The sequence below is a fragment of the Balaenoptera borealis genome (assembly GCF_965194805.1).
Source record: "Balaenoptera borealis genome assembly, chromosome: 4".
In the NCBI taxonomy this organism is placed as follows: domain Eukaryota; kingdom Metazoa; phylum Chordata; class Mammalia; order Artiodactyla; family Balaenopteridae; genus Balaenoptera; species Balaenoptera borealis.
The window spans coordinates 105,654,282-105,671,472 of NC_138861.1; the positions used below are offsets into that span (position 1 = coordinate 105,654,282).

Genomic DNA, 17,191 nt, shown 5'->3' on the forward strand with positions numbered 1-17,191 from the left:
GCCTGGGATGCCCACCACGGGCGGGGTCCGTCGCCGCTGAGTCCGGAGCCCGGCGCCACCCACGTGTCCCAGAGCGCCGCGCCTGGCCAGCGCAAACCTCTCCAAGGCCACTGGCTCCTCGTCGCTGAAGCTGATTGCAGGCGAAACCCGCACGGGCCCGGGAGCTGCGCGCGGGTCACGAGAGGCACGTGCGGGTCCTCGGCGCTTCGCCGCAGGGTGCGGGTGCCCGCAGAGCCAGCAAGCCAGCGAGGGCGGGAGGAGGAAGGGTGGGCGCGCGGGCGGCGGGGTGGCGGACACCCGGTGGAAGCAGGAGCCACGCGGTGGCGCGGGCGGCGGGACTGCAGTGCCACCTCTCCCGAGAAAGCCCACACACTCACACGCCCGCGCGCGCAAGCACCTGCACACCGTGGGCATCGAGAAGCCGAGCCATCGTGAGGCTTTGAGTGCCGGACGCGTTTCAGCGATGGCTTCTGCCCTCAACAGCAAAATTCACGCGCCCGGGACTTGCCCGGGCTCCAAAGCCGATGCCGGAGGTGGTGCCGGCTGGAGAATGGACTGTGATCCCGAGATGCACGTGAAAATGTGCAAGAAGATCGCCCAGCTCACCAAGGTAACGTGAGGCGCTGCAGGCCGGCCAGCTGCGCGTCCGGGGCGCCCCGGGCCGGGGAGGGAGTGCGGACGCGCCCGAGGGAGGCCCAGGCAGAATCCGAGCTGAAACTTTGCCTCGGAGGCCAACCCGGGAGGGAAGCGGTCCTAAATCTTGGTGACCTTCTGGAGGCACCATCCTAAAGCAGCTGAGAGAAAGGATCCTTGCCAAGGAAACTCCTACAGCCTCCGCGCTGAGCAGGTGGTCTGTGCTCCCAGGGTGGGAATGTGAATCGAGTTGAATCAGTGCTGTGGTGTGTGTGTGTGTGTTTCCTTGCGGGCTCTGCTCAAGTGATAGTGCCTGGAATGTTGTGATTTCATTCATCGCCGTACTTTACAGGCAGGGAGGAGGTCATGTGGGCTATTTAAACATTTGATTCATTTGTTGAGTGCCAGCAGCTTGCGTGTCACTGTAGTAAACCTGGAAGGCAGCCCAGGGGACTTACTATCTAACTGGGTACAGAGCATAAATGGGGAAGTGAACGATTCACCATTTAATTACTGGATTACAAAGGACCTCGGGAGGTCAGCCCCCCCATCTCCCTACCTCATCCCAGGGCCCTGATTGAACCTCCAGGGACTGTAGTGTCTTCCTTATGAAGACCAGCAAGAAGATGACACCCTGTCCTTTGTTAACCCCCTGCAGCTTCCCAATTAGGAGCTCCTTGTGGTAGGTTCCCCTCCTGTGCCTGGTGTGTAGATGGAAAACAACATCCCTCTCTGTCTTTTATACAAGGTCCCGAGTGCCTGAATTTAGCTAGTTGCCTTGGGGTTTCCTTTCGATCTCGTAATAATTACTCCTGATAACATGCCTGCTAGTGGAACGTCCGGTCCAGGTTCTGTGTATGGGACATACTCTTCCCCAACTATCTTCCTCCCACTTCCCACACCTACTCTTTTGTGGGATCACAGGAATTTTCCTCCCTGATTATTTTGCCAGAAGGAAGAGAGCACAGAGACCTGGAATTGGACACTAGCTGCCTTCTCCTATCCCTCCCATTAACTTCTCCACATTTTTTGCAAATGAGCCTGTATCCAAACAGTGATCTCTTTAGTCAAGGATGGAAAGGGGGGAATGGAGATACTCCTTGGAGGCCTTGGCATGTGCTGCTTGGCACCACTGATCTAATCTGGAGTCATCCAAATAGTGACATCGATCCAAAAAAGTATTGATGTGAGGCGCTGGGCACAGTATAAGGCATCTTCATCTTCAAAGAACCTAAAATAGTTTTGGAGAAACAAGGTTGGAGAGAAACCTAAAAGACACTGCTCTATAATCAGTTGCTAAATTGGATGTTTCAAGTTGTGAGTGCTATAGAAGTAGAAACAAAGGATAAGTCATTATGGGTAGGAACATTTAGGAGAGACTTTATGGAAGAGATGAACCCTGAACTCAGTTAGAATTTATAGAGTGCCTACTGTGTGCCAGGCGCTGTGCTCAATATCGATGGCATAAAACTGAGTAAGATAGGAACCCTGCCCTTGTGATGAGACAAATGCATAAACAGATCATTTCAATATAATGTGGTAATGGTAGTCATTCTGCCCATTAATATTGATATTTTGGCACAATTATTATGCGCCAAGCACTGAACGATACAGCAGTGAAGAAAGCAGCCATGATCCCTAGTGCATAGTAGGCAGTGTTTCTCAAAGTATATTCTGCATTAGAAATCACAGTTGATTCTTATTATGTAGGGCCTCTCTTTACCATTTTTCATGCTAATTGTTTAAATTAGACATTTTTAATATTGATATTGATATGCCACCTTTCTTTTGGCTACCTTTTGTATGTGCTATTTTCCATCTCTTTATATTTAATCTTTCTGTAAGTTTTATTTTAGTTGTATCTCTGATAGGTGAATTTAATCCATGTGCGTTTACTGTGATAACTAACATATTGGGACTTATTCTTCCAACATATTTTGTGTTTTTCATTTACTATCCTGGATTAGTTAAATGATCTATATTCCCTCATTTTCCACTGCTGGTTTGAGGGCTTCTGGCATTATTCCTATTCTTCTCAGCCTTGTCTTTTATTTCTCCACATACATATTTAACTATAGTTTTTCTAACAAAGTTATCACAGAATTCTTTCTTCCTACAAAAGAGCTTTGCATACTTTACCCATTTAACAGCCCTCCCCTTTCCCTTCTTGTCATTGTTGTCTAGAGTTTTTTACCTTTTAAAATTTACAATCGTTTTTATACTTGAGTTCTTTAAATTTACTGACATTTTACCAATTCTTCTACGCCCTATTTTTTTCTTGAATCCATAGCCTTCTCTTTTGGTTCACTTTTCTTCTAGCTGAAGTTCATCATTTAATAGTTCTTTCCGTAGGGGTCTTGGTGGGGTAAGAAATTCTTTGTATATTTGGAAATGTCTGTATTTTGCCCTCACTGTTGGATGGTCATTTATTTGGGTATAAAATTCTAGTGATGGGACTTCCCTGGTGGTGCAGTGTTAAGAACCTGCCTGCCAATGCAGGGGACACGGGTTCAATCCCTGGTCCGGGAAGATCCCCCCACATGCTGTGGAGCAACTAAGCCCGTGCACCTCAACTACTGAGCCTGCGCTCTAGAGACTGCGCATGCCACAACTACTGAAGCCCGCACACCTAGAGCCCGTGCGTGCTCTGCAAGAGAAGCCACCGCAATGAGAAGCACGTGCACCCCAATGAAGAGTAGCCCCCGCTCGCTGCAACTAGAGAAAGCCCACGCAGAGCAACGAAGACCCAACACACCCAAAAATAAATAAATAAAATAAATAAATTTTAAAAAATTCTAGTGAACAGCTATTTTCCCATAGCACAGTGTTGATAGCGTTCTATTGTCTTCAGGTACTAATTACTGCTGGTAAAATCCTACTGCCAATCAAATTTTCATTCCTTTGTAGATAATCTGCGTTTTCTATTGGTAGCATTTGTGTATGTGTATTTTGACGTTTAGCAGTTTCATTAGAACTCTCTAGTTGGTAGTGAATGTACTTTCTATTGAAGACTCAGGTGCTCTCTTTAATTCTGGAAAATTATCAATGATTTTGTGTTCAGATATTGTTTCTCTGTCATTGCCTCCATTCAGTTTTCTGCAACTGCCATTAGCTGATTTAAGGAAGCCTCTCCGTCCATATCCTAAAATGTTATTAAAAATCTTTTTGTCTCTGTTGTATCCTGGTGAATTCCTTAATCCTGTCTTCCTATTTCCCAATCCTCTAAATAATATGTCCAATCCAGAGTTTTTCCCATCTATTAAGTTTTATTTATTTTAAAAATTTATTTATTGGGCTTCCCTGGTGGCGCAGTGGCTGAGAGTCTGCCTGCCAATGCAGGGGACACGGGTTCGAGCCCTGGTCTGGGAAGATCCCACATGCCGCGGAGCAACTGGGCCCGTGAGCCACGATTGCTGAGCCTGCGCGTCTGGAGCCTGTGCTCTGCAACAAGAGAGGCCGCGATAGTGAGAGGCCCGCGCACCGCGATGAAGAGGGGCCCCCGCTTGCCACAACTAGAGAAAGCCCTCGCACAGAAACGAAGACCCAACACAGCCATAAATAAATAAATAAATAAAATTAAAAAATTTTTATTTATTTATTTATTTTTGGCTGTGTTGGGTCTTCGTTGCTGCACGCGGGCTTTCTCTAATTCTGGAGAACTGGGGCTACTCTCTGTTGCGGTGTGCGAGCTTCTCATTGTGGTGGCTTCTCTTGTTGCAGAGCATGGGCTCTAGGCGAATGGGCTTCAGTAGTTGTGGCACGCAGGCTCAGTAGTTGTGGCTCGCGGGCTCTAGAGCGCAGGCTCAGTAGTTGTGGCGCACGGGCTTAGTTGCTCTGTGGCATGTGGGATCTTCCCGGACCAGGGATCGAACCTTTGTCCCCTGCATTGGCAGGCAGATTCTTAACCACTGCGCCACCAGGGAAGCCCCATCTATTAAGTTTTAGAATTACATTTTTCATTTCTAAGATTGCTGTTCTTGCTTCCTTTCTGTCTGATTTGGATAACTTCTTAATTTTTATAGCTTTATTGAAGTATAATTTACATACCATAAAATCCATCTAAACATACAATTCAGCATCTTTTAGTAAATTTACGGAGTTGTTGCATCATAACCATAATCCAGTTTTAGGACATTTCTATCACCATCCTTTGTATCCATTTGTAGTCAGTCCCTGTTCCTACCCCAATGCCAGGCAACCACTGATCTACTTTCTGTCTTCATAAATTTATCCTTTCCAGATATTTCATATCAGTGAAATGATACAACATGTATTTCCATCTGGCTTTTTTCACTTAGTTGCTAAATCACAGCATCAAGTTTTTGATGTTCATCAATGGTTGTAGCATATGTCATTCATTCATTCCCTTTTATTACTCAGTAGTATCCCATTGTATGGATACACCATTTTCTGATGATCATATTCGCCAGTTAATAGGCATTTGGATTGTTTCCACTCTGGGGCTATTATGAATCACGCTGCTACAAACATTACATTCTTGCGCACACATTTTTGTTACTCTTGGGTAAATACCTAGGAATGGGATTGTTGGGTTGTATAGTAAATTTATGTTTGACTTTCTAAGAAACTGCCAAATGACTTTCCGAAGTGACTGTGCCATCTTACATTTTCCAGCCTACTTTTCCAGGAGGATTAGGAACCACCCCAGGCACCCAGTTCTCAAATACAGTGAAGTGCACTTCTCCCTTTCCTCCTCTGTGCACTCACTTCCCTCGGATATTTCCTCTCCTGAAATGACTTCATCTCTATAAGTTGAATCCTACTTATCTTTTAAGTCTCACTTCCCACAAGAAAAATCTTTGAAAAAAATCTCACTTTTGTAATTAATCATGTATTCATTAATCACTAATTGTATATTCGTTATTTCTTTCTTATTAATCTGTTTTTCCAGAAGTTTGTACAATGTCTGGCACATAGTAGACCCTCAGTAAGCTTGTTAAATTTAAAGTTTCCGCCTACGGATTTGGTTAATATTTCTTTCATCATGCTTATCCATCTGATATTATAGTTGATTTGTATATAGTATGTCCCTTAAGATAATAAGCTCCTTAATTTATTCACAATCCTTTGCATCTGGTAAACACTCATTATGTGTTTTTTTTTTTTTTTGGCTGTGTTTGGCTGTGTAGCCCCTATAAGGGCTACGGTGGAATCAAGTGCCTATTTGTGTTCTTTGCAAAGCCTTTGACATACTTACTCATCCTCTGTGTGCACAGCAGTTCTGCATGGCAAGGAGATAAGCACCATCTCTAATTGAGAGAATTAATATCTGAGACCCAGGAAAGGGTCAGTATTCTTGCCTGACGTCACATTAGGATGTAGTGACAGAACCAGGGCATCCAGAACCCAGTGTTAGGTGTGTGTGTGAGGGTGGTGCTTCTTCCCTGGTCCTCCTTGTGTTTCCAAAACCTCTCTCAATCATCTTTAGTACTCTTTCCCAGGCGAGGGGAAATGTAGATCTAATCAGTGAGGCTGAGGGCCGGAGCTAGGTCTGCAGAGCTCTTTCCTCTTTCTCCCTTGTTTCTCATGGAGTGATCTGCCCGCAGAAGCACACATTCTGCTCTGTCAGCCGTGCCGTCGATTTTACAGGGGTAGGTGCAGTTCTGGGAGGAAGAAATGCCCTGGCCCAGTATTGTGACTAGGTGGGTAAATATCAGGAATGCAGCCTGCCCGTGGGTATGTCACATTCTTTAATATTATATTGGTAATGTGTTATTTTGGTCTCAAAACAGCCTCACGCCTTGGTCTTGTATTTCAATTAGTTCGTTGGAGAAGAAGGATTTTGTTTATTGGCCTTTCCTAAAGACCCACCACACAGATCTTAGGATGAATTCCGTTTTGAGGAATTTGGTAAAGTGTTATAGTAAAAAAGAATTCTGTCATTGGGAGAGCATCCTCGCCTGAGAGCAGGGGACCTTTGAGTTGCAGTGTAGTACTTATTTGTAGATCCTTCCTTCCTTCCTTCCGTGGGAGGTTCTGGAGGTCAGAGTCACCACTCCCAGCACAGTAGCATGACCAGACCAAGCGAACTGTGTCTCCCCACGTTCCAGAACCTTACTGAGGTCTATGGAGACACATTAGCGAGGACAGTCATATTGGATGTTGAGGGGAGATAGTGGATTGTTTAGGGATGGGGTAGGGGGAATGCTGTTATGGAGAATAGACCCTGAGTATAAAATCAGAAATATTAAGGAAAAGAATGATAATTTCTACTCCAGGATATCTTTTAAATGAATTTAAACTTGATTTATCTCTAGAGGGGTGCTTCTTACTCTTATTTATACTAATAAATATAAAAGAAAATTAAATGTGAATAAAAATGAGGTCACCTGGAGAGCTAACAATTTGGGGGTTACTCTTGGAACGCTCTTACTCCTGATCCCTGCATGGCTGGTATCAGCTAAAATACTATCTCTTCAGAGAGACTTTTCTGACTTTCCAATCCAAAGGGGCCAACCTGCTTTATGTGTAATTGAGAAAAATAGTCCTTTCTTCCCTGGTGATTTGTTGTGAGGGTTCACTAACTTAAGGAATGTAAGTGGAGCATCTCACCCGGCGGAGAGACTATTGTAAGCCTGATAGATGTTGGTTTCCCTTCCCTTGCTGAGCTAGAAGAATTGCAGAGGGACAGGACCACTGCCCAGTTGTCAAAACCGGCAACTAGGAACAAAGCCAGGCCTTCTCTGGACTGAGAGGCCAGGGCAGTGTCCCAGGCAGTAGGAGTGACGCTGACTGCCACACGAGTCCTCAGCAGGAGGCTGCCACTTGAGCCCTGAGTTTTCATGGCTTGAAGTTGTGGAAGTTTTATTGCACCCACTGACTCCCTTAGTTTCTCTGAAAATACCTTCCTGCCTGCAGGAGCTTGTGTAGGGACAGATGTTTAAACGGTTCCATACCAGTTTGCTTTAGGATTCTAGATTTGAAAACTGCAGATCTGTTTTAACAGGCCCTCTCTGTTGGAATCTTTTAGTTTAACAAAGTGACTCATAGGGTGTACAGACAGCTATCTCACAGAAATCTTTTTGCCATAAAACAGGATGAAGTACACCTTAAATTGGGTGTCTTTGAACCCTACTAAGATGCCTCTACTTTTGCATAACCATTCTGATCTCTGCACTTCCCCCCGGCCTTGCTCCAATCCTTTCTCCACACAGCAGCCAGAGTGATACTAAAATTGAATCATGCCCTCCTACACTGCTGTAGAATGTTGCAGCTGCTTTGGAACACAGTCTGGCGATTCCTCAAGTAATTAACAGAGAGTTATCATATGAGCCAGAAATTCCATGCCTAGGTATAAACCCAAGAGAAATTAACTTGTACACAGTATTCAGAGCAACATTATTCATAATAGCCAAAAAAACGGAAATAAATGAAATGTCCATCAACCGAAGACTGGATAAATAAAATATGGTACAAAGTACAATGGGGGTAGTGACTGAGGGATGCAAGGTTTCTTTTTGAGTCATGAGAATATTCTTCAGTTGACTCTAGTGATAGTTACACAACTCTGTGAATTGAATTGTACAGTTTAAATGGGTGAATTGTATGGTCTCAAGAATTATATCTCAGTTAAGCTGTTAACATTAAAAGAAACGAAAACAAACCGAATTTTCTCCTGTTTAAATCCAGTTCTGAAGCAAGCCCTGATGACTTTAACCCCATAAACGCAACGAGTCAGTCCACCTCGCTTCTGCATTTCCGCCTCCGCCCTAGTCCAAGCCGCCTTCCCCTCCGGTCCCCAACCCCTGCTGCAGCCTCCTCGTGGTCTACCCTTGCCCCCGCTCACAGCGGCAAGAATTATCTTATACAGTATAAACCAGAGCATGCCATTCTTCCGTTTAGAACCCACAAATGGCTTCTCGTTTCACTTGGAATAAAATCGGTTCACCTAAAGTAAATTCTTTAATATGGTCACTGGGAGTGGCTGCAGTCTACTTCTCAGCGTCATCTCCTTGGCCGCACTGGCCTTCTTTCAGGCTTTCAGATGCGCCAGGCTGGTGCCACCTGGAGCCTTTGTCCTCGCGGTTTCTTCAGCCTGCTCCTGGCTTGGTTCAGATGTCTCTTCAGGGAGGGCCTTCTTGCTCACCTAGACCGTGAGATTTCCTCAGCTGCATCTGCTGTTTCCATCTTTTTCCTCTGTTAATCTACTTATGGCCTTCTCTTCCCCACTAGGAAAGTTCCTTGAGGGCAGAAATTTCTGTCTGCTCTGTTCTCTCCTATACCCGCTGGTGCCTAGAACAGTGCCTAGTTAGTGATCGGTGCCCAGCAAATGTACGTTGATGGACTAAATGAACAAAACTCTTCCTGGACCTCCCGCAGCTCCTAGGATAAAATAGCACATTTCAAACACAGCCTAGGTACAGTAGTCTTATGGGAGAGTGGGAAGGCTCCTTTCTCAAGGCCAGAACTCAGGAGGTGCTAGTATCTAATTTCTAGTTTTCCGAGCACAGTGGAGAACTGGCATATCTGACAAATAAGTGGACATCCCCCATGCCCTCCCAGGCCAACATCTGACTTAGTCACTCGAAGCACCTGACCACAGACACAGGGTTGGACCAAACTTGGTGCCTCCATATGGTCGGATCCACATTCCTTCAGAACACTAGAATTATGAGGTAAAATAAAAACAACGGTGACCAATCATACACAGAAATCACAACCATTTTAGAAAAATCAAGAATACAGAGAAGCAAAAAGAAAAAGATTTTAAAGTATCCCCAAACCCATAATAACTACAGTGATATAATAACTAATACCATTTTTTGCAGAGCCTACTATCTGATTTCTCATACAAATATAGACATGTAATTTTTAAAAAGAGAGTTATATCACACATAACTATTGTGTTACCTGGGTTTTTTCCCCTTCGCAGTAAATCTAGAACCCTTCAACACAATTTTTAATGGTTGTATCAATAGTCCCTTGCATAAATGTTGCATAATTTAACTTCTTTCATTTATGACACACTTAGTGCCTTTTATGTGCCAGGTAAAATCCCTTATCTCATGGATCTTACAGAGAGAAGTAGAAAGAAGCTCTCAAATACAATAGAAGCCCTCCTATTCAATGTCATGTGAACATTTTGAATAATTGAAAATGAAAACTATAAAAGAAAAAAACCTAAGACATAACTTTTTAAACTTAAAACAGGTGTCAGCACTGAGTTCCAATGGGCAGGTGCAAACAGTTGTTAATTAAGGAAGGGAGGGGATGCAAGACAAGGGAGGAACAGTCAAGAGAAACAATAGTGCAGCCTTGGGGCAGGGTCCTGGTTCCCATCAAGGGATACACACAACAATATCTTTGAGCTGTTTTGTAGAAACTGAAACCTCCACAAGGTGGGAGAAGTTAACTGTGTGCTGCCCACAAGCAAGTAGACCCAAGACTTGTTGGAACCAGAAGGTTGATGATATTGACTCCCACTTACCTCACCACCAACCAATCAGAAGAATGTCCACCAGCTGATCATGCCCTCTTTGAACCATTACTATAAAACTTCTCACTGTACCCTCCAGGTCGGGACACAGAGTTCTGAGGGCATTAGCCTGCTGTGGCCCCTTTTGCCTGGCAAAGCAACAAAACTATTCTTTTCTACTTCACCCAAAATAAAAAAAAAAGGGTCAGCAAACCATGTCCCAGGCCAAATTAGTCTGCTGCCCATTTTTATATGGCTTGCGAGTCAAGGATGGTTTTTACAGTTTGAAAAAAAATACAAAATAAGAACAATATTTGGTGACACATGAAAAGTACATGAAATTCAAATTTAGTGTCCAAAATAAAGTTTTATTGGGACACAGCCATGCATATTCACTTAGACATCGTCTCGGGTAGCTTTTGTGCTAAAATGGCAGATTTGAATCATTGTGACAGAGACTGAGTAAAGCCTAAAATAATTACTGCCTGGCCCTTTACAGAGAAAAAGTGTGAGGATCTCTAATTAAAACATGTGGGTGAACACTCATTCACTAATCATTTCATGTGAGGCTCAGTTTCAATTCTTTGGGACGGCCTGCTGATTGACATTTACCTTATTTGTCTTGTATAAACTACAGCTATAGTTAGAGTGACCTTTTAATTTATCATCCAAACTGAGACACTTCTGAGAATGAAAGGGGGCATTAAACCAGAAAGTGCGCTGAAACAACAGGTGTAAACAGGGACTGTCCTGGCCTGACTGGATGTAAGGTCACCCTGCCCATAAGGCATATGTACTTTTTACCATTTGGGCGTCTTTAAAGTGGAGAATGAGAATCTAAATTACACGTGGAACAATGTGAGTTCAGAATCCCTCTAAACCTTTAAAACTTTTCACTTCTCTGTCACAGCTAATTGAATACCACGTTTTTTCTTTTTTTCTCTAGCAACTTACCTTTATTGAGTCTTTTCAAAGCATTCAGTCCAGTTTTCATTGGAACAACAACGTACTCTTTACATTCGTATATAACTGACCTAGTGTGGTGTTAAATCACATAATTATAATAGAAAATAAACGGGCACAGACAAGTGACAATTAGTGTGAGAAGTGCGGTGGCTTTCCAGAGGAAGGATGAAGGGTATTAAGTTATCCACATGTTTGCTGAATGGAGACTGGTTAAAAGAGCTTCTACTGTTTTTATACAAAAATAAATACAATTTTGATATGCTACCAAGTAGGAAGTACGAAAACATTGAACAACCTGAGGGATCAAGAAAGGTTCCCTGAGATACGTAGGGACTATTATTGGTAGACTTTTGGTTGATTCCAGTTTCTCATTGTTATAATCAGTACTGTGATGGACATTCTTGAGACTCTATCCCTGCATTCTTGCTAGATTATTTCCTTGAGACAGATTTCTATGAGCAAAACTCGCTTTTGTTACAGGTAGATTCCCATAAAGAATATCAGGAAAATTGGAAGAAAGCGACCTGGAAAATATTTATCTATTAGTTAAAAACAATCTAATAGGGAGTTCCCTGGTGGTCTAGTGGTTAGGATTTGGCACTTTCACTGCCGTGGCCTGGGTTCAATCCCTGGTTGGGGAAATGAGATCCCACAAGCTGTGCAGCGCGGACAAAAAAAGAAATCTAATAGACAAGATGTACAGAGGCCCTTACTTGTTAACTACAAAGCTTGCCATTTTAAAAGGCACTTACTACAACTCTCTTCTCCTATAATCCGAACACTGGAACAGTTCCGTGGCAGCAACACTCATAGTTACAGAGACAATGGTGTAATTACTTTCAAACTATAGTGGCATAATAACAGGCCCAGGCTGTCAGCTCACATTATGACTGTTTAATGGACCTATTTGAAGTTACTCACTATATTCTGAGGCTCCAGGGTAAAAGGATACACCTGGAAAATGCTCCCAGGTTGCTCAAGGCATTAGAGAAACAAGCAGCTCTCTCACGGCTCAGGGGCCCAGCAGAACCAATAAACACACCAGCAATTCTCCCCGATCTCACGAGGAAGCCTTTCTCTTAGCTGTGGAAACTTCAGAATATGAAACAGAAAGAACTGCTTGTGAATCTTTGATGTTGTCATCAGGAATAATGTTCCCAGCCTGCTGAGGCAGAAAAATTTTCCTGAAAAGATATGCCCCTGCCTGCTGAATCCTGACCAGCTAGCATATAGCTTTACCCCTTGAACTTCAGGCTCTCGTTTTGTTAAAATGCAAACCCAAGAGATTATTCAGTCTTACAGCTTTGTGCTAATTGTGTACTTGGCACTTGCTGTCTTCTCTTGATAGTAGCCGTGGTAGACCAAAAAATAGCCCTGCAATAGATATCATCCCTGGAACCTGTGAATGCTACTTTATTTAGAAAAAGGGTCTCTGAAGATTAAGCATGTTGAGATAAGATCGTCTTGTATTATCTGGGAGGGCCCTAAATCCAATGACAAGTGTCCTTTGAAGAGAAAGGCAGAGGGAGGTTTGAGACAGAAGAGGAGAAGACACAGAAGAGGTGAAAGCCACGTGAAAATGGAGGTAGGGGCTGGAGTTATGCAGCCACAGGCCAAGGAACACCTGGAGCCACCAAAAGCTGGAAGTGGCAGGAGGGAGTGTGGCCTGCATTCACCTTGATTTTGAACTTCTGACCTCCAGGACTGTGATAGAATGAAGCTCTGTTTAAAAAAAAGAAATAGGTTTCAGGTGTACAGCATTATAATTCAACATCTGTGTACACTACCAAGTGATCACAGCACAAGTGTAGTTGCTGTCCATTGCCATACAGTTGACCCCCTTCACCCTTTCACCCGCCCCCAACCCTCTTCCCCCTGGTAACCACTAATCTGTTCCCTGTGCCTATGAGTTTGCTTTTGTTTTATTTTATTTTTGTTTTTTTAGATTCCACATGTGAGTGAAACCATACAGTATTTGTTTTTCTCCATCTGACTTATTTCATTTAACATAATACCTTCAAGGTCCATCCATGTTGTCCCAAGTGGCAGGATTTCATTCTTTTTTATGGCTGAATAGTATTCCAGTGTTATGTGTGTGTGTGTGTGTGTGTGTGTGTGTGTGTGTGTGTGTGTGTGTGTATATCCATCTTCTTTATCCATTCATTCATTTATGGACACTTAGGTTGTTTCTGTATCTTGGCTATTGTAAACAATGCTGCAGTGAACATCGGGATGCATATATCTTTTCAGATTAATGTTTTCATGTTCTTCAGGTAAATACCCAGAAGTGGAATAGCTGGGTCATATGGTAGTTCTGTTCTTAATTTTTTGAGGAATCTCATACTCTTTTCCACAGTGGCTGCACCAGTTTACAGTCCCACCAACAGTGGGTTCCCTTTTCTCCACATCCTCACCAATATTTTTTTCTTGTCTATTCAATAATAGCCATTCTAACAGGTGTGAGATGCTATCTCATTGTGATTTTTTTTTTTTAAATAATGCCATTGTTTTATTCTGACTTAAGGGTGTATCCTTTTTTTTTTTTTTTTTTTTGTGGCTGTGTTGGGTCCTCGTTTCTGTGCGAGGGCTTTCTCCAGTTGCGGCAAGCGGGGGCCACTCTTCATCGCGGTGCACGGGCCTCTCACTGTCGCGGCCTCTCTTGTTGTGGAGCATAGGCTCCAGCCGTGCAGGCTCAGTAGTTGTGGCTCACGGGCCCAGTTGCTCCGCGGCATGTGGGATCTTCCCAGACCAGGGCTCGAACCCGTGTTCCCTGCATTAGCAGGCAGATTCTCAACCACTGCACCACCAGGGAAGCCCCTCATTGTGATTTTGATTTGCATTTCCCTAGTAATTAGTGATGTTGAACATCTTTCCATGTGCCTGTTGGCTACCTGTATGTCTTCTTTGGGAAAATGTCTATTCAGAGCATCTGCTCATTTTTAAAATCAGGTTGTCTGTCTTTTTGTTGTTCAGTTATATGAGTTCTTTATGTACTTTGGATATTAATCCCGTATCAGATATATGATTTGCAATTATCTTCTCCCATTCAGTAGGTTGCCTTTTCATTTTGATGTTGGTTTCCTTTGCTGTGCAGAAGCTCTTTAGTTTGATGTAGTTCCATTTGCTTATTTTTGCTTTTGTTTCCCTTGCCTTTAGAGTCACATCCACAAAAACATCGCTAAGGTCCATGTTGATGTTGTCGCCTATGTTTTCTTCTAGGAATTTTATGGTTTCAGGTCTTACATTCAAGGCTTTAATCTATTTTGACTTAATTTTTGTGTATGGTGTAAGATAATATCTAGTTTCATTCTTTTGCATGTGGTTGTCCAGTTTCCCCAACACCATTTATTTAAGAGACTGTCCTTTCTCAACTATGTGTTCTTTGCTCCTTTGTTGTAAATTAATTGTCTATATATCTGTGGATTTATTTATGGGCTCTCAATTCTGTTCCATTGATCTGTATGTCTGTTTTTGTGACAGTACCATATGTTTTGATTACTATAGCTTTGTAGTATAGTTTGAAATCAGGGAGTGTGACACCTCCAGCTTGGTTCTTCTTTCTCAAGTTTGTTTTGCTATTTGGGATCTTTTGTGCTACCATACAAATTTTAGAATTATTTGTTGTAGTTCTGTGCAATATGCCATTGGAATTTTGACAGGGATTGCATTGAATCTGTAGTTTGCTTTGGATAGATTGGACATTTTAACAATGTTAATTCTTTCAATCCATGAACATGGAATATCTTTCCATTTATTTGTCATCTTCAATTTCTTTTGTCAATGTCTTATAGTTTTCAGTGTACAAGTCTTTCACCTCTGTGGTTAAATTTATCCCTAGGTATTTTATTCTCTTTGATGCAATTGTGAATGGGATCATTTTCTTAATTTCTGCTTCTGTTAGTTCATTATTAGTGTACAGAAAGGCTATAGATTTCTATATATTGACTTTGTATCCTGTGACTATACTGAATTCACTTATTAGTTCTAACAGTTTTTTGATGGAGTCTTTAGGGTTTTCTATATGTAATATCGTGTCATCTGCAAATAATGACAGTTTTTTTCCTCCCTTTCTTATTTGGATGCCTTTTATTCCTTTTTCTTGCCTAATTGCTAATGGCTATGTTGAATAAAAGTGGCAAGAGTGGGCATCCTTGTCTTGTTCCTGATCATAGAGGAAAAACTGAAAGCTTTTCACCATTGATAAAGTTCTGTTGGTTTAAACCACAAGTTTGTAGTGACTTGTTACAGCAGCCATGGGAATTGGGTCCATTGGCTAACTTTCACAATATCCTCTTCATCATTACCAAAGGCTTCTTCCTTCTCAGACCCTGCTGAGGTTCTTGCCTCTGATAATTGTCAGAATCAACTAGTGAGCATTTTTAACAAAAATTGAGACCAGTGCATTAAAACCTTTGGGTGGGGCTCAGGCAGTTATGCATTTTAAAAGCTCCACTGGTGACTGTGACTTTAGCCTGACTCTGAAATCACTGCAACGGGTCCTTGGCCTTTGGTCTATATAATATGTCCAGGTCTGTTGCCTGGCCCTGGACTTGCTCTGTCTGGTAGCAGAGAGACTATGTGTTTGTGTTATTTCTTCTGCTTCTCTAGGAGCTCTTTAGGCCAGTGCTGTTCAAATGTTAGTATTAAACACAAATGGCTAGGCCCACCTGCAACATTTCTTGTTCAGTTGATCATGGGTGAGGCCTGAGAATTTGCATTTCAAACAAGCTCAGGTGATGTTGTGGACTACAGTTTGAGAAACCTTTAGGATCATCAGGGCTCTCTCTTTTGCCTTCCTCATATTTGAACTTCCAGAAGCTTCTAGCATAGTGTCCTGCTCTCAATAATATTAATAATATGAGCTGAATTACTTAGAACTGTGAAACCCTTGATGACAAGGACCTTGCCTTATACCTTTTAAATATATCTTTAGCACCTCCATTAATGCCAGGACACAGGGGGTGACAGTAGGAGACATATTAAAGGGTGGGTGCACCAGCAAAACTCCCATCTATAAGGGATGCTAATGCATCTCTGGGTGCCATCACATCACAGGAAATGCAGAAGGATGCCCAATGGCAAAAAAAAAAAAACCCTTAAGAGAGGTATTGTGCATGCCTCAGTGGCTGTTTCCAGTTTAGGCGTGACTTGGAAGAGGTTGTGAAATAATGAGGAGTACAATAAAATGCTTTGTGAAGGAGGACACCACTGGTTAACCTCAAGACTTCAGTTTTGCTGAGTAAATATGCAGGTTTGGGGCCAGAGCTGAATTGCTCCAGACAGTAAAAGAAAGATTAATCTCCCCTCAGCAGTTCTGCTCCATCCTTTTCCTCATGTTGCATTCAGTCTCTTAAATAGGCATTGACCAATTGCAGGTTTGAGGAATGATAGATGTTAGCCTGCTAGTTTACCCACATGTCTTGGTCTAGCTTTGCAGTCTGCTGATGATTTTGTTATGATTAGGATTACAGAAGCATTTGTGGGTAGAGTAAGGATCATGCAGATAGGATGTGGTGGGTGGGTTGCATGAAGAGTGATAGCTTCATATTTTGAAGCAAAGTTTATTTAGATCATAGTTTTGGTTAAGCCAAACCAATTTCAAGGAAGTGAAAAAGAACCTGTTACTGGTTTTCATCTGTTTTCTTCCCAGGGTGCTCTGCCCAGGGTGCTCTGCCCTTGAGAAGCATACCCCTTAAACATCTGCTTTTCCTTGCACTTGCAAGCTCATTAATGGCCGTTTCCCAGAGAGAGACCCAGAAATAGCCAATTCCATTAAAAGGCTTATCATTAAGTACAATACAGCTCTTTATGTGGGAGGATGGCCTCTGAATAAGAGTCCATTAGGGCTGTGGGCTGGAAAAATGGGTCAGCTTTCTTTTAAGGGAGAAATTAATTCAGTAAGCAAGAGCCAGAAATACTGTGACATTCATCCTGTACAGCTTTTCCTCTTCACGCTGCCAAAGTGCATCTGTCCAGACCTGCTATTCCTGTCCTCAGGCCCCTGGAGCAGGGCCCATTTGTCCTGAGGAAGACTATCGAATTGTATGGTGACAGCCTAAATAAACATGAGCAAGATCAGAACTGAGTATAGGGTGTGTGTGTGTGTGTGTGTGTGTGTGTGTGTGTGTGTGTGTGCATGTGAGCACACGCACCCTG

The 17,191-nt window shown here is 42.8% G+C and overlaps 1 protein-coding gene across 6 annotated transcripts in view; it reads left to right on the top strand.

Moving 5' to 3' along the window:
* The first annotated feature begins 451 nt into the window (after positions 1 to 451).
* The window catches only part of FAM184B (family with sequence similarity 184 member B), a 121,934-nt gene continuing 105,194 nt past the window's right edge, over positions 452 to 17,191 (top strand). For all 6 annotated transcript variants that reach the window (XM_082391861.1, XM_082391862.1, XM_082391865.1 and 3 more), the window contains exon 1: positions 452 to 610. In XM_082391861.1, coding sequence (XP_082247987.1) covers positions 464 to 610 — 147 coding nt within the window. In that variant the 5' untranslated portion in view covers positions 452 to 463. The remainder of the gene's footprint in view (positions 611 to 17,191) is intronic.